Source organism: Gadus macrocephalus, chromosome 4 (genome assembly GCF_031168955.1).
Source record: "Gadus macrocephalus chromosome 4, ASM3116895v1".
NCBI lineage: Eukaryota > Metazoa > Chordata > Actinopteri > Gadiformes > Gadidae > Gadus > Gadus macrocephalus.
The window spans coordinates 6,141,627-6,165,859 of NC_082385.1; the positions used below are offsets into that span (position 1 = coordinate 6,141,627).

General features: G+C 46.0%; 1 protein-coding gene across 2 annotated transcripts; it reads left to right on the forward strand.

Moving 5' to 3' along the window:
• The first annotated feature begins 1,624 nt into the window (after positions 1-1,624).
• On the forward strand, positions 1,625-24,191 carry xpo7 (exportin 7). Of its 2 annotated transcripts, none has more exons than XM_060049691.1 (28): positions 1,625-1,719; positions 4,784-4,930; positions 5,523-5,616; positions 6,635-6,801; positions 7,363-7,431; positions 7,534-7,638; positions 8,649-8,814; positions 9,148-9,221; positions 9,370-9,489; positions 9,796-9,942; positions 10,271-10,443; positions 10,817-11,010; positions 11,770-11,875; positions 12,320-12,455; positions 15,179-15,252; positions 15,589-15,669; positions 16,312-16,375; positions 16,570-16,678; positions 17,116-17,222; positions 17,520-17,608; positions 17,936-18,043; positions 18,591-18,673; positions 19,741-19,955; positions 20,144-20,282; positions 20,493-20,650; positions 21,039-21,143; positions 21,270-21,397; positions 22,101-24,191. In XM_060049691.1, the coding sequence occupies exons 1-28, from the start codon at positions 1,687-1,689 to the stop codon at positions 22,192-22,194; spliced, it is 3,285 nt and encodes a 1,094-aa protein (XP_059905674.1). In that variant the 5' UTR covers positions 1,625-1,686; the 3' UTR covers positions 22,195-24,191. The 2 variants fall into 2 exon arrangements, with proteins under 2 accessions (XP_059905674.1, XP_059905675.1); XM_060049692.1 differs by having other exon boundaries at positions 21,039-21,137.
• Positions 24,192-24,233: the final 42 nt, after the last annotated feature.

Here is a 24,233-nt window from a genome sequence, read left to right on the forward strand (position 1 = left end):
ACTGGGAGTGCCCACGTTCTTAGCATAGGTGCCCTGGCTGTTCTGAACCCAAGTGTTGGCACCTTGCTCTACCAATGAGCTACACTGGACCACATAGAATAAAGGCTTTATGGGATACCATCCCCCATTCATTTCTCTCTTGCTGTTCTTCTACATGTGTCAGATACAGCCCTCAGGTCTTCTGCCGCTGGTCTTTTCATCGTCTGTAAGGATATTTCATAAGAAAAGTAGGACAGCTTTTATGCCCTGAAGGTGTGCTATATACAGCAGCCCACAACATATAAGAACATCTGCAGGCATCCATACAAAAATACTAGAACAACTTATTTTCTCCCATCAAACTTTTACCCCCTATTTTTCTCTATTGTTTAATGGTGTTTAGGTTTCATTCATTTATTTTTATTGTGATTATGGTATTATTTTGTCTGTCATGAAGTGCTTCTTAAATACTTTATTTCCCCTCAGCAATTTTTTGTTAAGATTGTTCAATTACCTTACTGTTCTAGAGGGATGTTTCATACGTTTTCATCATCTTTAAAACAAATCAGAGGTGCAAATTCTGCATGAATGGTGCAATGATAATAATGTTATGATTGTTGCAGTAACTGAGGTTTTATTTATTTGTGTAAAGACATAAAATAGGTAACACCCTTATTTTCTTGTCAGTGGGTCACACATTTAAAATACATTACGTGTGCATACAGAATGCGTTGCAGAGGCACACCGCCCCTGCAACATCTACACCAATCACAAGATGTCACTATTATTCCTCATCGTATTGAATGAGCGCAAATCATGCATGTGTTCTAGTAGTTGCCAGGTAGAAAGCGCTGTTTTGCGATTGCAAAAAAAGATTCCCTATGTTATATTACTAAGAAATACAATTAGAGTTTGAAAATCACAATCAAGGTAATATACATATTCCAGGTTATTTCTGCGCTACAACTGCAGGATTTTCTTTTCAGAAAACAGATGGAAAACATCTTTGTTCGTTTTTTTTTTTTCAATATAGTTAATGGAACCAAAACAAATGAATAATGTTATTTGTGTACACGTTTGGGTTTAATTGCCATGTACTACTATCATGTTTCATACAGCGCTGAACCTTCTTCTTCGCCTTTTCCGGAATAATAGAGTCGTTGTGTTTACAAGGAGTGAAAGACATCGCCACCTGGTGGTGTATTCTAAACACAGTTTAACGTAATCTTCATACTTTTGGGCATAAAGAAAACAGGTAGCCTATGCAACATATGAGATACTACTAAACACAACTCTGGTGAGATGTTAGTGTGAACAATATATAATGGTGCTCACTCACTGCTGTATTCATAACCAATTGCTTTTGGAAATCTTGGTTTCAGGTTTCAGAGATTAAAATTCAGATTACTTTATTAATCCCAGGCGAAATAGTTGCTGTTACTGCTGAAATGCTCTAGATATATAAATGTTAAAGGAAAATAGAACATTCAAGTGAAAATAAAACACTAATTTAAGGCAATGCAAATATATAAATAAAAATGTATCTACAGCATGATATTAATGTATTTTCTGAATGAATATAATGGACTTTACAGTTAATTAAAATCATTCACGCTGAGAAATATTTTTTTTTTTTGAATAAACAACAACCTACCGCTGGAGGCGCTGTTCCCCTCCTCCTCCCATAAGCGGGGGAGTGAGAGGTGCATGAAATGGAGAAAAATGGCGGATCATGTGCAGGTAAGCAGAGCTATATGTTTTTGTAATCAACCAACCATTGCTGAAGGGCAAAGTGTACTCGCACACGGACACAGACGCATCATTTTATGTTTAAAATATAACTTTTAAAGCATGCACAGAGCAGGAAGTCTCCCCGTGCCTGTCCACAGTAAGGATGTGTGTGTGTATGTGTGTGTGTGTTGTGGCCTGTCATCGTGCAGGCGGCTTATTGCAGCAACGTTGTTAGCCGAAGCTATCATGCTACAGTTGTTGTGGAACCACAACAAAGCACTTTTGGGGTGTAACGTGATGCCTTTTAGTCGCAGAGGGTTACTGTCGTCCTAGTCGAGATCCTAGTCCTACAACAACACGGTTTATATTCAAATTATGAGAGAGGAGAAACAATGAAGCTTCCTGATGATGGACGTCGAGGAGGATGGAGCTGTCAGGGTAGAAGAAGCCCTGCTACAACATAGTCCGCTTTACACAATCATGCGGATGTTATCCAGGCACGGTGCTGGGGATTTAAGGTTATTTAGTGGTGTTTGTGGAGCTCTGAGAGGGTTAGGGTTAGGGTGAGGGTTATCCAGGCTAGTCTCGTTAGCTTCGCTCTGACACCAACTTCTCCCGCGCTGCCCCATTCAAACACATGTGGTCTTTATCAGACTCGTCTAGTCCCTTAATTTACCTGAGGTCCTGCAACCGAATGTCTCTCTAATGATACTACACAGACGGGTTTAACGCTTGATTAATATAACGTTGGGAACTCAATGATGGCGATCTACGGTACCAGTGCATTGTCTGTATAGCCGCATCTTGTAAACCAGCCCTGCTGGTGTGACCAGGGTTTCTTAGCTGGACACAAGTTGGGAGTTCATCATTGTTGGATGTCCACAGTTTAAACTATTCAGAAGTGTGTTTCAATACTATTTGTTATTGCATATACACCCTGCCTAATGCATGTATTGCAGCCAATTAAATATATATTTAATTATATATATGTATATATGAAGTCGATGTTATTATTGCAGTGTCCACATCTTTTCCTCCAATCGACTGCAGAATTTAGACAACTTTTTTTTTAATGTGACTATATAATTGGTTATACGTTGTGTTATTTGTCTTGAAATTCCTTTTATGTTTGGGTCTAGTGCATTGGATAACCCAATAATTAACAGTATAAACTTGTAATAGTAACTTCTTAATAACACTATCCAACATTTCACATGGGCCAAGAAAAGTAATTTTGTGGAGTGAAGATCTAATGTCCCATTTTAACCTGCTACAGACGGATGGCTTGGCACCTTTTACATTTGTATTTATTTTCAAAGCAGATGGGGATGGTGTTTAAATATTAAAGGGTAACTTATACTTTTCAATGGCAATTGAAGGTGTGTAACGGAGCTGTCATAATTTTGTAATTTGATTGTTGATAGGAGGCCAATAGAGGTATTTGTGTAAAGACCTAAAAACTTTGGATTAAGAGCTTGTGATTAAAATGATTTGGTTTTATTGCTTGGGCTTGAGAATTGGTTGATTATGTTTTTATAAATTCCCATCAGGCTTCAACACATGTTCCATGGTCTTATATCAGTAGCTTATGTAAAAAAAATTATGTAAAAGCTTTCTATTGATATCGACCGTCCCTTAGCAGAACTATTATGGAAAAACCACATCAACTACACTACAACAGTCCCCTCCTGCCATTTTTACATGAGTGCCAGAAAAGGCTGCTGAATAATTCGCCAGCTCGCCGGTAATTTAAACCGCTTTGCTAAAGACCATCTGTGGTTGCAAGTGACCCTACACATTGTGTCCCCACCCCCACAGTCCAGCATATTGAACAAAATAACAAGGATGCAATTTATATTTGTTTGACTATTTCTCCGTATTGAACACCTAACCAGACCCGAAGTGGGCTGTCCTCAGGGTTAAACCTGATTTGCTGGACCTCCCGCCCCCCTAGCGACGATTCCTTTAGCAGAGCAGAAGCCAGGCGTGTGAGGTCTAGAGAGTTCCCCCTGGTCAGCCCTGGGTTCGCCATATCTACTCCCGGCAGTGTTGTCCTCTCAGGCAGACGAGTGTTATCTGTAACAATTACTGGGCGTTCCACACCTTGTTGCTCGGCCCATCGACTGATGTGTGTCTGGGAACGCTGTCGCCTTTATCACCAGTCAGCTGTTTCCAAAAAAGAACAAAACGCTTGTACCATTACTTATGCTACAACTAAATATTTTTATACCCGCCAGCCAAAACCTGAAACAAAGGCATGCTTGAGCAGTCATTCCTTGTGTTCATCTGCTCATTAAATGGATATTATTATTATTATTATTATTATTATTATTATTATTATTATGTTTGTTATTTGCAGGGGTGTTTATGGGTTGGTATGTAACAATGACTGCAATCTTCACGCTGCTCTGAATCTTGGGTTGAGAAAAACTTAGTGGAAAGAAAGTCATGAACGTCATGTTACCTGTTAATCAGTATACACATTTGAACACGGAGGAAGTCGGTCATGCTTGGTTTCAGTAATTGGGTTTGTTTCCTGGTGCTTCCTCACTATTGGTGAGGTGTCATCTTTCATGGTGCAAGAAGTTGATCTGGGATGATTGTTCCATGAAGCGATAAGGCATTCCACAGGCAACCGGTTATCCCTCTTAATTCTCTTTAACAGGGGATTCATATCTTTATATGTTGCTCACTTTATTTGTTGTTGACTAAAACACTTTCACGGTACAGAGTGAAATGTTATTCCAATACTCTCTGTACCTTGAAGGGGCAAAGTGTTTTTAGGTGGAATGAATTGTGTCGGAAAAAGTGAGTTAATTGTTTACTACTTGGTTGTAATATTTGCTATGGGGAATACTTGTGACAAATCATTTTGAAATAAATAATAGTAAGGTAACATCTCAGTACACACTTCTCAAGTCTGTTTTCTTGTGAAACCATATGCATCTTTCTCTAATGTGTGTGTGTGTGTGTGTGTGTGTGTGTGTGTGTGTGTGTGTGTGTGTGTGTGTGTGTGTGTGTTTGCATGTCTGTGTGTGTGTGTTTGCATGTCTGTGTGTGTGTGTGTGCGCAGGGCCTTGCCCAGCTGGAGATCCTATGTAAACAGCTGTACGAGACCACGGACACGGCGGTCCGGCACCAAGCGGAGAAAGCCCTGGTCGAGTTCACCAACAGCACCGACTGTCTCAGCAAATGCCAGCTACTGCTGGAGCGAGGCAGCGTGAGTAGTACCCACCTCTTCCTTCCGTCGGTCTCTCAACCGGCCTGCTATTGGTCACCGGGCTGGGGGCTCGTGACCAATAGGGGACCAGGAGCACTGCAACTAAGGTGTAGCCAGTATAAATACTCCAGTAATCAGATCAGGAAACATCCACAGTGAGTCATAAAATCGACGACTCTTTTTGATGATTGGGCGGAAAGGGTGTTATGATGGTGTTTCCCCCTCGAAGCATCCAGCCCTGGCACACATATGTGGCTAGATTACTAGTGCCCCTGCTGTCAGCCAAGACAACATTATATTCTGTGCCCAAAAATAATAAAAATGTGTGTGTCATAGGGGCCTCTACTGCACCCCCCTCAATTATTAGTGTGTTGTTGTTGTAAATAAATAAACACTTGTGCTATAGAAGAATGAAAAACATGTGCCACCACCACATATTGTAGGTGGCATGAGCTCATGAATGCTGATATACTAGATTTATCTTTTAACAGTACGATGATGCAAGTACTTTATTACCGCTTGTTACGTTTCAGTGCTGACACCTTCTCTCTCTCTCTCTCTCTCTCTTTCTGTCTCGTCCTCTGTCCCCCAGTCTTCATATTCCCAGCTGCTTGCAGCCACCTGTCTGTCTAAACTGGTGTCTCGAACCGGCAACCCTCTGCCTCTCGAGCAACGCATCGACATCCGTAAGTTCTCCCCCGAGGACCGAAGCTTCCTCCAATCTTCTGAATACACCTCATTAATATTAACATGATGCAACGATGCTTGCAAACTGCAACAGAATTATTAGGTGAGTGCTGCATGCAGCGCTCAACTATTGTTATTCATAAGTTCTTTCTTTCCTCTTTATTATTCCCTACAAACTTTGGGACCCATCTCCTTCCTAAATATTTCCCCTAGAGACTCCATTCAAATTTTAAAATTTTCAGAATAGCTTGGAATTGAGCGCTTCGTTTGAATATTTTTTTTTTTTTACTTTTTACGATATTCTACTTTTAAAATACTATATATTTTTTTTAAACATGGGAGTCAATGGGAGGACGGCCAAGCCGTCCTCTGGTGCTTCAACTATATAATTATATACAATAATTCTATTCCATTCAATAATTCTATCTTCAATAATATCCAAACTAAATTTTGATATTATTTAACGTTTCTTTATGTCTTAATCTATGTGGCTTTATTAAAAATTCAACCTCACTTTGAACTACAGCACTCACCGCATTTTCTGCAGGAAATGCATTTTCTAGCATGTTGTGTGCTCATTACTGCACACCGGGCAAACAACATTTTTGGCCACGTTTGAAACGTCCGGTATTAAGCAATCTGTTCCTGTCGAATACAGCTGGTAGAACGTGGCACTGGCACTGCTCACCAATGGCACTGCAACTGCATGGCATTGTTTCATGGGTTTGATTCCCACTTTTCATCACACCCCCTATTCAGGGTCAAATATTAAAACCTGCCACTGCAATGGCGGATAGATTCATTGGACGATAAAGATTTTTGAAAATACATTCTGGACACACTGAAAGTACATTTTGAACACACTGTCTGAAAGTACATTTTGGTGACAAACTCTGAAAGTACAAGCACAGCACACATTTTGGAACCAAATGTGTGCAGTCACCTCATTATAATCCACCATGGGTCATGGTGTAGAATCCCTGTGTTTAACTGGCGTCTGCGGTGCTCTGTGCCCAGGGAACTATGTGCTGAACTACCTGGCCACGCGGCCCAAGCTCGCGGCGTTTGTGACCCAGGCGCTGATCCAGCTGTACGCCCGCATCACCAAGCTAGGCTGGTTCGACTGTCAGAAGGACGACTACGTCTTCCGGAATGTCATCGCTGACGTCACGCGCTTTCTACAGGTAGGTGTGTGTGTGTGTGTGTGTGTGTGTGTGTGAGAAAGTGTGTGTGTGTGAGAAAGTGTGTGTGTGTGTGAGAGAAACCAAATTTATAGTCACCGCCATAGTAATTAACTATGCGATCCGGCGTCCACCAATGATGCCATAATCACAGCCCTGGTGCAACCTCCATGAGCCGAGTGTGTGAACTGCCCACTGTCCACAATAACGTCCCTCTGAAACGCCTGCTGGCAGCTGTGAATGCCATGGCCATGTGTGGACTACCCCTGCACTTCACCAACACTGTGGCACAGCAACCGCTCGACTTTGCTAGACTGTTTGAGTGCGAGTCTGAAGTGCTGTGTGTGTGTGTGTGTGTGTGTGTGTCTGTATAACCGCGGGCGTGAGTTTGTCCGTGTGTGTTGTTTCTGTGTTACTACACTTGTTGGTATCTGCATGCTCTGTGTGTGTGTGTGTGTGTGTGTGTGTGAACATTGTAAGACGGATGCCGATGTAGTTTCTTCCTGCTAATGGTGTGGTGTGTTTGCGCTCACATCTACCGTCCTATGTGCTCACGTATTGTAGCAGGACAGTGTGGAGCATTGCATCATAGGAGTGACCATTCTGTCCCAGCTGACCAATGAAATCAATCAGGTAAGCCCGCCTGGCCCTCTCGCTGGGTCACACTGAGATAGAGCTGTGTCCACTGATGGGCTGATTGATCATTGCTCCCTACTGTGTGTCATTGACGGGCAGGCGGACACGACGCACCCCCTCACCAAACACAGGAAGATTGCGTCGTCGTTCAGAGACTCGTCACTCTTCGACATCTTCACCCTCTCCTGTAACCTGCTCAAACAGGTATGACGGCCGACGAGAGTGGGTTTGAAGTAGATGCCTCTGAAGAAGCGTTGGTTAACATTGTCTTGGGGTAATCAACCTAGATGTTTTTGGCCTACGTCGGCATACCAGAACAAGCGGTCCAACCTGCACCTTAATGATTTGTCTCGACTGACTAACCCGTACCGGCTCCTTAATGACCTGTCAATGTACTGTTTAACCCCTTCCTCTTGAATTGTATGTACTGTATAACCCTACCTGCTCCTTAATGAGCTGTCTCTGTACTCTCTAACCCCTACCTGCTCCTTAATGACCTGACTGTACTGTCTAACCCCTACCTGCTCCTTAATGACCTGACTGTACTGTCTAACCCCTACCTGCTCCTTAATGACCTGTCTCTACTGTCTAACCCCTACCTGCTCCTTAATGACCTGACTGTACTGTCTAACCCCTACCTGCTCCTTAATGACCTGTCTCTACTGTCTAACCCCTACCTGCTCCTTAATGACCTGTCTCTACTGTCTAACCCCTACCTGCTCCTTAATGACCTGACTGTACTGTCTAACCCCTACCTGCTCCTTAATGACCTGTCTCTACTGTCTAACCCCTACCTGCTCCTTAATGACCTGACTGTACTGTCTAACCCCTACCTGCTCCTTAATGACCTGTCTCTACTGTCTAACCCCTACCTGCTCCTTAATGACCTGTCTCTACTGTCTAACCCCTACCTGCTCCTTAATGACCTGACTGTACTGTCTAACCCCTACCTGCTCCTTAATGATGTGACTCTACTGTCTAACCCCTACCTGGTCCTAAATGGCCTGTCTCACTACTGTATAAGCCCCTACCTGCTCCTTAATGACCTGTCTCTGCTTTCTTGTCCCTACCTGCTACTTTATGACCTGTCTGTACTGTCTCACACCTCCCTCCTCCTTAATAACCTGTCTCTGTACTGGCTCCTTGTAATTGTACCGATCATATTGAACTAACTGGCCCTTGTGGGTGTCGCCTGCTCCCCCTTTGGTCCCCAGGCGTCGGGGAAGAACTTGAACCTGAACGATGAATCCCAGCACGGGCTCCTCATGCAGCTGCTGAAGCTCAGCTACAACTGCCTCAACTACGACTTCATAGGAACGTCCACGGACGAGTCCTCGGACGACCTCTGTACTGTCCAGATCCCCACCTCCTGGAGATCAGGTGACTGCAAGGCTTCCACCAATAGGAAACGAGCTCTGTGAGCTGCGCAAGTTTCATTGGCTCATTGGACTCGGATTTTATTGCATTTTGATAATGGACTAATTAGTTGAGTCATTTATCAGGCAAAACGATGTGGCGTATTGGCTGCTTACAGTATCAGAAGAGCAAATATTTCTGTGAATATTTATGTTCGTCACAGTCGGGTGAAGTTAGCAAATTGGCCACGTTAACAACACCAATTGGGAACCAGTTCAATTATTCTTAAATATGATTGCATACCATGTGGAGTGAAATTTGTGACTCTAAAGTTGTTTTTCTTTCCTAATCTTTCAGCATTTCTCGATTCCTCGACCCTGCAGCTCTTTTTCAATTTATATCATTCCATCCCACCGTCCCTGTCCCCGTTGGTACGTTAACGATCACTACATCATAAACGACAAATCGGATTTTGGTTTTACCCAAACGTTAAAAAAATCGAACAAATCTTTTTGTTGTCAATGAAAACTTTCTTGTGTCCCTGGTTTTTTTAATGTTTGCGTGTTTCTCTCTTGTCAGGTGTTGTCATGTCTAGTACAGATCGCCTCTGTTCGAAGGTCGCTCTTCAACAACGCAGAGAGGGCAAAGTTCCTGTCGCACCTCGTCGATGGAGTGAAGAGGATACTGGCAAACCCTCAGGTACACACACAAACACGTACACACACGCGTACAAAAGTACACGCACATAAGCACACTTACACACACATAACCACACGTGCACACGTACACACACACACACACACAAGTGCACACACATAAGCACACGTGCACACATAGAGATTATATTTGAAATGTCCAAATGTAATGTCAAATTAATCATTTGGGTATTTTATAAAATATTTTTCTGTCCTACAAAACAATTATTTACAAAGTGGCTGTATGTGACCTCCATGGTCCATCCCTCTGGTGTTGAGTGCGTTGTGACCCGTGCGCTCTGTACTCCAGTGTCTGCCAGATCCCAACAACTACCATGAGTTCTGTCGTCTGCTGGCGAGACTAAAAAGTAACTACCAGCTGGGGGAGCTGGTCAAGGTGGAGAACTACCCCGAAGTCATCCGCCTCATCGCCAACTTCACCGTCACCAGTCTTCAGGTTTGTGGGGTTCTTCTCTTGTCATCTTTGTGACCCCTGAGGGCCAAGCTCAGTTAAAGAGTAAACGCTAAGGTCAAACCTGGGGTTACTTTAGCCTGGTATTGACCTGTGGAAAGGGTACATTCAATCCAAACCTCATTTTAGTAATCGGAGACAATTCAATTCAAACTTCTTGTAATTATCGAAATTGATTTCAACCAGATTTTCTATAAATGTGATTGATCCGTACCAGATTAATTGGAGTTATTGGAAAATCTTCCAGTAACCTCAAGCGCTTTCATGTGACTCAACCATCTTCTCCCTCTCTCTCCCCCCCACTGTGGCTCAGCACTGGGAGTTCGCCCCCAACAGCGTCCACTACCTGCTGAGCCTATGGCAGCGTCTGGCGGCGTCGGTGCCCTACGTCAAGGCCACGGAGCCCCACCTTCTGGAGACCTACACCCCGGAGGTCACCAAGGCCTACATCACCTCGCGCCTGGAGTCCGTCCACGTCATCCTGAGGTGAACCAGCGCTTTGTGAAATAGAGCCCGACTTTAGGGGCCGATGCCAATATCTGGGAGTAAACGATTTCACAAATCGATATATTGACCGATACTCCAAATAAAGGGTGTGTGTGTGTGTGTGTGTGTGTGTGTGTGTGTGTGTGTGTGTGTGTGTGTGTGTGTGTGTGTGTGTGTGTGTGTGTGTGTGTGTGTGTGTGTGTGTGTGTGTGTGTGTGTGTGTGTGTGTGTGTGTGTGTTGGCGTGTTCAATCCGTGTCCGTCCTCGGTTCCGTAGCTACACATGTGTCCTGTGATATGGCGCGTGTCCTCGGACGAGACCCCCAGCGACCTCCTCTAACGTCTCTCCCATGTACCCCCCCCTCCTACCCCAGGGACGGTCTGGAGGACCCCCTGGACGACGCGGGCCTGGTGCAGCAGCAGCTGGACCAGCTATCCACCATCGGCCGATGTGAGTATGAGAAGACGTGCGCCCTGCTGGTGCAGCTCTTCGACCAGGCCGCCCAGAGCTACCAGGAGCTGCTGCAGTCCACCAACGCCAGCCCCGCCGACGCCACGGTGCAGGAGGGTACGTGTTCCGCCCGCCCACACACACCTGAACGCTTTTTATGCGTGTGCGTTGTTGAGGGAGATTTTCTGTTTTTTCTTTTTTTTGCGGGGGGTCAAAAAAAAAAGAAAATATATAATTTTGGTCTCGAATATTAGTGTTTATATTCTCGTCTTGTGTTTAGTCTTTATTTAGTCTGTTTGCTTTTTCTCTTTTTTATTTTTTTTACTATTGCTTTTTTTCTTTATTGATTTAATCTGCTTTTCTAAATGTTTACTCTTAGTCTGCAGTTTCCTTATCTTGAGCGGAGAAGTTGTGACCAAACCATTTCTGCCAAGATTTAATCAACTACTACTGAAATTGACTTCAAACAATGCTTTGTTTTTAGAGAAGAAAGCGCTTGCGTAAACAGGCAGGAAGTGCCCATAGTCGGGGATTTGGGGGTCAAACCCATGTTATTAGAAGCTATGCATGCTGGGGGAGGACACCCCAGCATGGTTGTGTAGAATGCACTAGTGTTGCGAAAGTGGAAATCTTCCCACGTCCGATGTGACGTCACAATGTTCAAACCCTACAGTGGGATTTTATAAAAAGCTCTACGAATTATGAATAATTATCATATGGTCTCTTAAATTAGCCTCATTAAACCAGGATGGGGTTTGTTTGGTCCACTCGTTGCGTTCTGGGAGAGTTGTCGTCTACACACGTGTACTAGTGCCGCTGGCTGAATTTGCATCAGGGATCTCACTAAAGGCCTGTTGCTATGCGGTTGCCATGCAGGACGGTTGACATGGCTGGTGTACATCATCGGCGCGGTGATCGGCGGACGGGTGTCGTTCGCCAGCACGGACGAGCAGGACGCCATGGACGGCGAGCTGGTGTGTCGGTAAGATCACCATGTACACAAGTTGTGTCCACTCGCATTGTTTCCATTTGTGACATCACAAGTTGTGTCCACTCGCATTGTTTCCATTTGTGACATCACAAGTTGTGTCCACTCGCATTGTTTCCATTTGTGACATCACAAGTTGTGTCTGCTCACATTAGTTCCATTTGTGACATCACAAGTTGTGTCCGCTCCACATTATTTCCATTTGTGACATCACAAGTTGTGTCCACTCACGTCATTTCCATTTGTGACATCACAAGTTGTGTCCACTCACGTCATTTCCCATTTGTGACATCACAAGTTGTGCCCGCTCACTGTATGATCGGTCCGATCCGACTCACGTCTGTACCAGTTGGTACAGTCTACCACGGAGTGGACTGTGAGGACGTGATCCGTGTCCTTCAGTACTTGCGGTGTAATCGTGTGTGTTTGTCCCTACAGGGTGCTCCAGCTGATGAACCTGACGGACTCCCGGCTGGCCCAGGCCGGCAACGAGAGGCTGGAGCTGGCCATGCTCAGCTTCTTCGAACAGTTCAGGAAGATCTACATCGGAGACCAGGTGCAGAAGTCCTCCAAGGTAACTCAAACCATCCCCCTGCTGCCGCCCTTCCAGTCCTCCCCTTGCGAGGCGGCTGAGTTAGAGGGATTACCGTCTTGCGAGGTGCCATCCTGCCAGCCTTCAAGTTGTGCGTCTGTTTCCCAACCAATCAGCGTCCTAGGAGTCACTTAGTGACAGACAGATGGTTCATCCATTCACGTGCCAAGTATTTTTGGACCGGGCCAACAAAGCACACAACAAAGCACTTTCCAAGGTTGACTGCCCAGATGGTTCTGTGGTACAAACCGTCTTTGCGGGTCAGGCTGCAGAAGTCCTCTCAAGTGGTTCAGCCAATTCTGCTCATTCAGAAGCTTCTGTGGCCAGGAACAGGATCAGGGAGGATGCACTTCACAGCAGGCGTTCAGTGGGATTTATTTATTTTCTAAATATTCCAATGAGCTGAAAACACAGTAGTGTGCCAGTCCTCCTGGGGTCCAAACATACCACGACAGCCCTAACAACGGATGTCAAACACATTCTGTGAAAGTAGTGACGTCTCGGCATCAAAAAACGAAGGAAGTGACTCATGACAATAAATAAAGAGATGAGGATGATTCATTTGGCTTCGCTTGACATCAAAACAGACACTGTTATTATTATGACACATTTTCTTGGCTAAACAGGACATCTGATGCCGCCTGAAGTCTTTATTTGACGCATCCACAAAGTGTTAGTAGGGGACGCCCGGGGCCTTAACCGTGGACCCCACTGGGGGTCTTGAGAGGCTGACAAACCAGTTTTCACCTGATGCGACTCTAGGGCTGATTATGGTTCCACCGCCGAGGCCACGCAAGGACCATGCCGACACGTCGACGCAGTCGTGAACCTGTTTGGGTCCTGCGTCGGGTTTACCTGAGCGGACCAATCACAGCCCTTGCTGCTGCGTCGCCTCGACCCCAGGGTAACATTTTTGGGAGGCGCACGTCAGGCCCTTCCGGTGGATGAAAGGAGGGTCCGCGAGGACGTTAATGGCTCCGTAAACCCCCTTGCGCTTGCGTCACCCCTAAACTAATTATTTGCCTCTTGGCAGACGTCAAGTAGCTGAACCATTGTTCCGCACTAGAGGGGCTCTGACTTAAATGATGGTTCCTCTTGAAAAGAGAGTTGGAGGCTAGCAACGAGGGCAGGATAGCTCTGACCGGGCTGCGGCCTGTGTCCCCTGTGTTCCCTGGTTCCGGTGTTTATATTCGTCTCTCTCTCTGAACGGCACGGTGTCAGACCGAGGGGAGCCAAGTGGACGCAGACGATGAGGTCCTTTGTCCCGCGCCTTACGCCGGCCCCTGTATACACTGCTGACGGACATGCTTTTGTAGAGGACCCCCTATGCGCCGGAGCCTGCAGTGCCTTTACCCCCCTCGCTGTTGTTTCAGCGCTGTGTTCTCTGCCCCCCGTCAACATGACGCGGCGGAGTTCATTACCTCCTGCTGACCCAGCGCGTTTTGTATACGTGGCCAGAGTGCCGCAGAATGCTGACGGTGCAGATCAGTGGTGGAGGTCCATCATATATATATATATATATATATATATATATAGATATAGATATAGATATAGATATAGATATAGATATATATAGATATAGATGGGTAGATATAAATATAGAGATATAGCGATAGATGGATATATCTTTAGATTAATAGATGTATCTAAAGATAGATGTATGTATGGATATCTATAAAGATGGATAGATGGATTGATATCTGGCGGGTGGGGGGGGGGGGGGGGGGAGGGACAGAGCCAGTAATGCATGAGTGAATCCCTAAGTTGAGTAGAAAACCCAAATGTGACTTGTATGATTCTTGGCAGATGTCCTAGGGAAAACTTGGTTTAATGCGTTTAACGGAATGGAAAAGCTTGTGTTGACAGCGAACACGTCTGTTTGTTTCGCAGAATGGTACCCGAACCAATCCATTTAAAATGAGGATCCTTTGTGTGTCACCTGCATCAATGCAATTATATGGGGGAGAAGGAAGAGAAATAAGTGACCTTGTTGTATTTATTTGACTCTATGAATGAACCTCTATATAAAATCTTAATCCCCGTTAATTTAAGATGTATAAAAAAAATAAAACAATCACACGCACTCTATATTCTCCTCCATTGGGGAAAGTGGGCATTCTATTGAAATGCTAAGTAACTGTATAAAGATAGTGCTTCTGCACATCAGGGAGTTAGGGTTGGAGGAATTATCCCATTGAATATCAAATCTAAGCGTATATGCCGCAGTGTCCATCCACCCTCTGAAATGCTTTCAGGGTTATTTATCAAAAGGTGTCTCGTCTCTAGAAAGTCACTCACGTCACATCTGAATTATATGTCTGGTGACCTTGATATTGTGTGTTTTATAGATCCCTTGATAATGCCAGATCTCATCAATGTTAGATAGAAATGTGCGTAACAGTTGGATATAAACCTCGACCTTGCGAGATGCAGTGGTTTGATTCACTTCTCTTCCAAAGACTTTCCCTCTAATATTCTATTCAGTGTCCCAGTGAATTCAGGAAGGTCATTAACGGACAGATAGAGGACATCTTGTTCCAAGGACGACCACGGGTAGACGGCGGACATTGGGCATGGAACCAAGTACCTTTCAGCGGGGAGTTTAGCGCCCTGAATGCTAGGACAGTCTGCCATGATGTCATTGCAGCCTGCTATTTATACATCATAATAGATCAATACATATCTGTCATGTGTTCCTCCTCCAGCTTTACCGGCGTCTGTCGGACGTGTTGGGGCTGAATGATGAGACCATGGTACTTAGTGTCTTTATTGGTAAAATGTAAGTAGAAACCCCTATTGACGTTTATTTACTATACGTTGTTTGTGATTAATTGACCTACCAACTGCACCTGAATGTTTGTGTGTAAATGTTTTGTAGACTGACGCATGAATTGATGCTGCGTTTTTGATCATACAGTATTTTAAATTGTAAAGTGTTCGCTATATTGGGAGGCCACCTCTGAACCGAATGTTGAAAAACTAAAAAAAATCTTTGTTTAATCACCTCGGTAATTACCATAGTCACAACGGCTCATTAGCTTATGGTGTATTTTTGTTAAAGTGTGTTATTGTTCCAGGGTGGTTAAGTAAAGTTCCACATGTGTTCTACCAACAGCATCACCAACCTAAAGTACTGGGGTCAGTGTGAGCCAATCACCTCCAAGACGCTGCAGCTCCTCAACGACCTGTCTCTAGGATATCCTTTACCGCCAGGCCTGTGCTGTTAATGTTCACATGTCGTGTTAATGTGTGCATGTTCACGCGCTGTGTGTGCATGTTCACGTGCTTCGTGTCAACTTTGCATAATGGCTAGGTCGCCAACCATTGTGCCTCACATCACTTCAGTCTGACTTCTGCTGTGAGAAAGTAACTTGACACAATCACACTCAATCACACTCTTTGGTTGGTAACGATCCAACCAAAGAGCTGTATTCTGGTTAAGGGGCCGCCCCACTAGAGCAGTGGTTCATCTGGCCTGAGCACAAGGACCTACATGTGTCACCACCCAGATATTGCAGTAATCTGAAATGCTTTCATGTATTGTTGAAAACATGGAGTGAATGGATATCTGCAACAATCGGGCCAAACTCATTGAAAGAGTAAACCATTGAAACATGAATTTACATTAAACTTTGGTTACGTCATTGGCTTCTTTCTAAGCGGAAGGTTTTGCAGACGCTCGTCGACCCTCAAAAGGCCCTTGTGACCCACATGGGGGGGGGGGGGGGGGGGGGGACTCACTGATCCAAAGGTTGAGGATTGTTCAAGATTGTTTAATTGATTTATAAGCGATTTGTTTTTCCTCCAAACTGTGGTTCTCCTTGACGCCGTTTTGCACATACAGCAGCGTGAGGAAGCTGGTCAAGCTCACTGCGGTCCAGTTCATGTTGAACAACCACACAGTGAGTGCAAACGTCACAAATTGGACTCGTATACACACCATACAAATGAATATATATACATTTATGTACTATCTTATACAAGCATATCGTCATCCTTCAATGTCTCCAGTTTGTGGTGTAGGCTATTTAGAACTGAATTTTAAAATGTTTATGATAATTTATGATATACGTTTTTCAAATCTCTGCCTTTGTAGAGTGAGCACTTCTCCTTCCTGGGAGTGAACAACCAGTCGAATCTAAGCGACATGCGTTGTCGCACCACGTTCTACACGGCACTTGGGCGCCTCCTCATGGTGGACCTAGGTAATTACAACACTGGTCAAGATTATCAGCGCTTTATAGTAACTACAGGCTCAACCAGCTTTATGGGGGGCAATATATGCTGAATGAAAATGGAGAACAAAAAGATTATGAATTTTTTTATATACCAATGCAAGGAGAGGGCAACCGTTACATCTGTTTACAAATATCAACCTATTATATAGATTTCAGGGTTTCTCACTGTCCCCAAGTTGTAAGAAGTAATGCATGTTGGATTTGGTAATGGCGGCGGTGATAGTGATATCTGATGAGTGTCTTATAATTGTGGCTATAGCGATGTTTGATGTGTTTCTGATAATTGTGGTGGAGGTGATGTTTGTCGTGTGTGTCTGATGATTGTGGTTGTGGTAATGTTTGATGTGTGCCTCTGATAACTGTGCTGGTGCTGGTGATGGCGTTTGACAAATATTTCTGTGCAGGGGAAGATGAAGACCAGTTTGAGCAGTTCATGCTGCCCTTGACGGCCGCCTTCGAAACCGTGGCCCAAATGCTCAGCACCAACACCTTCAACGAACAGGAGGCCAAGGTGAACACACACACACACACACACACACACACACACACACACACACACACACACACACACACACACACACACACACACACACACACACACACACACACACACACACACACACACTAGAATCATATAGTTTGAACAGACTAAAGCACACAGAGTACGAACATTGGCCGTATTATCCGCCTGCTTCAAAATAATTTCGGATGCTAAAATTCAGTCAACATTGGCGTCTGTCCCGACGCGGCCCTGTGCTTTGGGCTCCGCTGTAACCACAACGTGTCGCTGTGTTGTCCTCCCTCGCAGAGGACTCTGGTGGGTTTGGTGCGTGACTTGAGAGGAATCGCTTTCGCCTTCAACGCCAAGACCAGCTTCATGATGCTGTTTGACTGGATGTATCCTCACACCCCCTGCTGTACTGACCGCCCACCACCAGGGGAGCTGTTGGTCTTAGAGTCTGTCTTTAGCTTATTTATTTATATAATTGTTTCAAATGATATGCATGATCTGTGGTACCCAAAAAGGGCCCTTTCCATTTATAATATTTAGTGTAGTCTCACTCATACCATAGATTATATAGAGTGAGCGTATATGAATATAAGTGCTAGGTTTATAAACACTTCTAAAACCCTGAACTTGGTATACCGGGATCAAACCCATAAAGTTTTGACTTGAACCCCTATCATGTTGTGTTGACGTCTCTCCTTGACCCAGTGTGTCAGATACCCGGCCTACATGCCCATCCTACAGAGAGCCATAGAGTTGTGGTACCACGACCCTGCATGCACTACACCCGTCCTCAAACTCATGGCTGAGCTCGTCCACAACAGGTGAGTGACGCCTGATTGCCAGGCGATGCTGTGGTTCAGTGTTGTGTGGATGTAGATTAAGAAAAATGTAATCAGCCATTTTTTATTATTTTATATCTTATTTAGAATTTTTTTCTGCGGTATTTCCTTCCTCCATGAATATTGATCTTCAGTAAAGATTCTCTTTTCAATAAATCCTATTTCATTGAGGTTAATAACATGATGACATGCTGAGGCGGTTATCCCACAGACAGGGAATCTATTGATAGTAGTGTTGTTCATGGATTTGAATTGTTTTTGGTTATAGATCAAAATCTGTATAAACTTGATGATTCTTTAATTCGTCAAATGTCCCTGGATCTATTCTAGTAATAATCCACTAAACCGTCTGGTGCACTGTGTTTCTTCATGGTGCTCATGGAGCTTTCTAGAAGGTGTTGGTTCTAGGGTTCTGTGCTCCACCACTCTGGTCTGTACTGAAGTCATCTCTCCTCTAACCCTCTAACCACCCTCGGTCGCCTGCGGCTGTCTTACTGCCTCTCCCCCCCCCCCCCCCCCCCCCACCCAGGTCCCAACGGCTACAGTTTGACGTCTCCTCGCCCAATGGGATCCTTCTGTTCAGGGAAACCAGCAAAATGATCACTACCTACGGTACCTCCACCAGACCATACCTACCCCTCCCTGCCCTGCCCTTCCTCCTCCTCCTCCTCCTCCTCCTCCTCCTCACCCTCAATCCAAACCCTCTCCTCCCACCACCACCACCACCACCACCAACCACCTCCTCCTAACTTTCACCTCTGACCTTTTGACCCCTCTCGAGGTGAGCTCCCCACAGTGGCAGTGTGTCTCAACGTTTTTTTGTTGACGTTTGTTCGTTGTCGTCTGTTTGTGACCCTAACCCTACTCAATTGTTTTTTCCGTTTTTTATTTCCCCCCCCTGAAAATCGGGCTATTTATCTGTTTGTTTTTTTTAACCCAATTCAAAGTCAAACTAAATTTAAAAACAAATAGCAAACATTAAAGTGAAAGGTCTCGAAGATCTCAGTTTTGTTCTCTTTGGGGACCCCCGTGGCCAAAAGAACAACGCGTCACTACACAAACAAGGGAGCGAGTGTGTTGCGGTAACTCAACACACTCCCCCAACGCCTACTCCACCTCTGGATGATAGAACATGCCTCGTTAACGGCACCGCTTTTGATTTGAACGCATCGCGGGAGTGTCTCCATCGACACCCAGTTTGTACCACTCACAGCCCTGCGAGGGCTTTCATCGGTAGGTCGTAGGCTCACTCTCCATGTGTGTTCGCTCATTCGACGCTAGTACATAGGGACTTAACTCATCTTTTAATTGACATGAAAATCTTTGGAGATCTCCGTGACTACTACTTTTAGTTGTCGTCGTCGGCTCTCTCAGCGCTTTAAGTGGTTCAATGAAGCTCTTCAGTTTTTGAACCTCTTAAAGCAAATCTGATAGTTCTGCCATCGCTTTCGCCTCTTTCCTATATTTTCGGAAGCATGTTTCCATACCTAATTTTATCAATTTCTTTGACATATTTTCACATAAACAGCAGCATCTTATAGACGTTTGGAAGCATAAAATTCGTATTATTTTTTCAACAACCCAGCTGTTTTTCCGGTGTAAATCTGTCACAATCACAAAAACCTCCCCACGTCGCTCTCTAACCCCGCCCGTTGGTCCTCACCCCTCCCGTCGCCCAGGCAACCGCATCCTGACGCTGGGCGAGGTGCCGAAGGACCAGGTGTACGGCGTGAAGCTGAAGGGCGTGTCGGTGTGCTTCGCCATGCTCAAGGCCGTGCTCAGCGGCAACTACGTCAACTTCGGCGTTTTCCGTCTCTACGGCGACGACGCCCTGGACAACGCCCTGCAGACCTTCATCAAGCTGCTGCTGTCCATCCCCCATAGTGACCTCCTGGTTAGTATACTGTAACACTCATGCTACAGTAAGCTGCTGTCGTCAATCCTGGTCAATATCATATGCTACAATACCACTGTCGTACTACCAGAGTAATGTATTGCCACAACTCTGGTCAAACTGCTGCTGTGCACCCAGTACAGTGACGGGACCCCCTCCCTGACGGGCTCCCTGCTGTGTTTCAACAGGACTACCCCAAGCTCAGCCAGTCCTTCTACTCCCTGCTGGAGGTGCTGACCCAGGACCACATGAACTTCTTCGCCAGCCTAGAGCCCCACGTGGCCGTGTACATCCTGTCCTCCATATCAGAGGGACTCACCGCGCTGGGTAACCCACGCCGTCCGTCCGATCCCCCTGTAGACCCTGTTCATGCTCGCGCAGATGCATGTGAACACGCGCAGTCGTTTTTTACCTCTGCTGTGTGTGTGTGTGTGTGTGTGTGTGTGTGTGTGTGTGTGTGTGTGTGTGTGTGTGTGTGTGTGTGTGTGTGTGTGTGTGTGTGTGTGTGTGTGTGTGTGTGTGTGTGTGTGTGTCCAGATACGATGGTGTGTACGGGATGCTGCTCCAGCCTGGACCACATCGTCACCTACCTGTTCAAGCAGCTGACGCGCTCCACCAAGAAACGGCCCGCTTCCATGGCGACGGACGACCGCTTCCTCCACATCATGCGGCAGCACCCGGAGATGATCCAGCAGGTGGGCGGAGCTCGGGGAGGGGGTGGAGTCTGAAGGGTCCGTCAGGTCTAGGGAACGCTGACTGCTAAGGATCATGTGGTAAAAATTATCCCGATTCAGTAGATGGCCTCTTAAAAGTAGATACCCTTGCTTTGAATATCTCTCTTTATTCGCTTATTTAATCGTTTCTCTCCAAGAGACTCAAACTGGGAGCAGATCAGAGGGGGATTTTCAACAGTTTTGCAGCAGCGTGCGAAACTCTTGATCGAAATACATAATTCGTTTTATTATAATTCTTCTGGCGGTCTGTATAGCAGCTGTCCCCGACCTATTTCCGGGAGCTCCAATAGACGGCTTTATTAATGCATGGACGCCTGCTCCTCCCCCCCGTCCCCCCCCCTGTCCCCAGATGCTCTCCACGGTCCTGAACATCATCATCTTCGAGGACTGCCGGAACCAGTGGTCCATGTCGCGGCCTCTGCTCGGCCTCATCCTGCTCAACGAGAAGGTACAGGTTAGAGACATCGTTTTCCTCTCTCCACCCAGCGGACATGTTGCGCGTAAGGTCGATTCGCTCGTTCACATTGTGGCTCTGCCTGTGTGTGTGTGTGTGTGTGTCTGTGTCTGAACTCGGCGACAGTATTTCGCCGACCTGAGGAACAGCATCGTCAACAGCCAGCCGCCGGAGAAGCAGCAGGCCATGCACTTGTGTTTCGAGAACCTGATGGAGGGCATAGAGCGCAACCTGCTCACCAAGAACCGGGACAGGTAGGCACACACACACACACACACACACACACACACACACACACACACACACACACACCCCCATCCCCACCGACTGTGAACCGCACAAGATGGAGATGTGCTTTTAACAATGGTCAATCTCTGGGGACGTTAACTTTGAACTGAAAGGCCGGATCAATGGGGTTGAAGCGGGGGCCTAAACGCCGGGGATTAAAGAGAGGCGATCCCACGACAGGGTCCAGCCGTTGACCCCCACTAGACCCACGTGCAGACCGCTGAGTGTCTTTCAACGGCGGCTATGGATGGCTTGATTGCGGAGCGTGCATATTTATTTAATGTTCATCGGTTCTCGTGTAGTGCTGTTGTTGGATTTAGCGTAGGGTTCTATGACGGCTGTTACATCCACTTGTTCCCTTACCCTTAATAGCGGGATAAACTGGAAAAGATGGATAGATTTGTTTATTCTCAACATGAATGGGCAAATAAACAATTGAACTGGCCAATCTGAGTCAACTCTGAAAATTCAGTCGGATGCATCCCGCACAGACGACCCTGACTCAAACACATTTTGTGTTTTGCTTGCTCACTAACATCCCTCTGAAAATCATTTAGTTTACTACCTATCATCCTGGTAAAAGGCGATGCTTGGCAAAGTGCCGATCGTCTCTGTCCCCTCTCTCAGAGGCTAACACCCCGTTCTGCTCTCTGTGTGCCCGCTCCCCAGGTTCACGCAGAACCTGTCTGTGTTCCGCCGCGAGGTCAACGACAGCATGAAGAACTCTACGTACGGCGTCAACAGCAACGACATGATGAGCTGACATTCCACACACCCAGCGTCGGACCCTTGCGGACCACCACAGTCTCCCCTTCCTCCTTCTCCCACCTCCTCCTCTTCCTCTTGGTTATACCTCTGCTAGCGTTAACCCCCCCCCCTCCTCCTCCTCCTCCTCTTCCTCACCCTACTCACACCTCATTGGCTGTCGCAGTCTCCAACATTCTTTTTTTGATCGTTTTTTTTTGCTCACCTTGGGCCCGGACGCCCTGAGGACTTTTATCTTTACCCCCTGGCCGGGCGGAGGAGGAGGTATCGATCAATAAAAACCAACGTTCACCACCCTTTTTACGTTGTACATGTCCCACTTCCTGTCATTGGCCCCCCCTCCTCACCTCACCTCCTCAACCCTCGGTCCCCGACTCCCTTGCCCCCCCACCTTTTTTGATATGAGCATAATATAAATATATACAGATCTATTTTAAAGCCAGTCTGCAGAGGCTTCCATAGGCTTAGTCCTCTGGCAGGGGAAGGACGAGGTTTCGGAGGGAGGGAAAGGGCGAGAAATCATGGAGAGGGGAGGGAGGGCGCACTTCTACGCATTCTGGACGAGGGAAATGATAGCGAAGGAATGGGTGAGAGCGGTTAGACAGAGCGAGAGTGAGGTGAGTGTTTAAGGATTTGAAGAGCGAGACAAGAGAAACATAAAGCCGGTAATCGTAGTGATCTGCTTCTGCCTGCCTTGTATAGAAAAAAAACACGAGTAACAAAAAAAAAGTGTACATTTTTTTCTTTTTTTTCGTAACATTTTGAACAATGTTTATAATGAAAAAAAAATACACAAGCATAATTGAGTGTGATTGAGTGAGCTTTTTTTTCAGTAATAGTGAGTTAGTTCAACAGTGTCTGGCGGGGGTGGGGGGGGGTTCCAACCATTAAGAGCACAGGGAACAATAGTTTAAAGGAAAGGGGCGGGGCACCTGAGCTCTGGATTGGGTAGAGCATCACCATGGCAACGCAAAAAGGTTGAAAACACTAAACGGATGCTGTGGATCCAAGCTCCATCTCTGTACAGTTACCCTCAGGGTCGAGGGGTGGAAAATGGCTGCCGTCCTGGCCCCGAGCGCCGGACTAGGAACAGTGATAACGACGGTCCTCCCGGCTCCTCTTCTTCTTCCTCTTCCTTCTCTGAACCGTCTGTACACACCGGAACACCCCCCCACCCCTTAACGGTGGAGGTCTTCAGTGGGACACCTTCCCGGTCCCACTCTATGGTTGAGTCAGGGTCGTGTTAGGGCGTGTAAGCAACGTGGGGTCGGCTATGTTCCCACCCTCTGGTAGGCCGTGTGGGTGTAGCCTCACGCCATTTTGTTTGCACTCCTTCTGTGGTGTGGAGGTCCTCCATGTGGAGTCCTTTTTGAGTGGGCGTGTGTGTGTGTGTGTGTGTGTGTGAGCGCGTATATGCGCAAGTATGTTGGTGTGCGCGTGTGTGTGGCGTGGTGTGGTTTCGGAGGATCGGCGTAGTGTTCTGTTGCCTGGTGTGCATGTGGCGTTTCATGGTGGCGAGACTGCAGGGGGGGGGGCTTTGGGTCGGGGGTGGTCTCCGATAGGTCCTCTTTGGACCACCCGAAGACCCTCCCTCCCCCCCCTTTCTAGTTCTGTAGCATCGCATTCGCAGTGTCTAGTCATCCATGCTCACGTGAAGGAAATGTTTTAATTTTTAAAGAGAAAGAAAAAAAAATAACATCAAGCTTTGGTAGAGATCGGAAAAGTATAAAAAAAAAAAAAGATAGAAATGGAGTACACAGCGACTTGGTATTAACCCTGCAGAGTCGCGGCTAACTTTGTTTATTTTGCGATGACTAGCGAATCTCTAACCAGTGTCCGCTCCCATGGATGTTCATTTTGAGTTCCTTTTTTATTATTTGGTTTCTGTCCCTGATGTGAATGTGTGGGGTCCATAGTGTGAGTAGCTGAATTGTTTGGATGTCTGCTGCATATAGTGTAAGCATTGTGACTGCAAATAAACCTCATCGGTTTGTACAGGTGCTGCCTGTGTCTTTTTATTCTACGGAAGAAATCAAT

What these genes read in the sequence shown, in the direction of transcription:
- xpo7 (XM_060049691.1), top strand. Translation starts at nt 1,687, where the DNA reads ATGAAATGGAGAAAAATGGCGGATCATGTGCAG. An exon ending in TCACCGTCACCAGTCTTCAG is followed by an intron (nt 9,943 to 10,270) that starts GTTTGTGGGGTT and finishes ACTGTGGCTCAG; the next exon opens with CACTGGGAGTTCGCCCCCAA. An exon ending in CTCACCAAGAACCGGGACAG is followed by an intron (nt 21,398 to 22,100) that starts GTAGGCACACAC and finishes CCCGCTCCCCAG; the next exon opens with GTTCACGCAGAACCTGTCTG.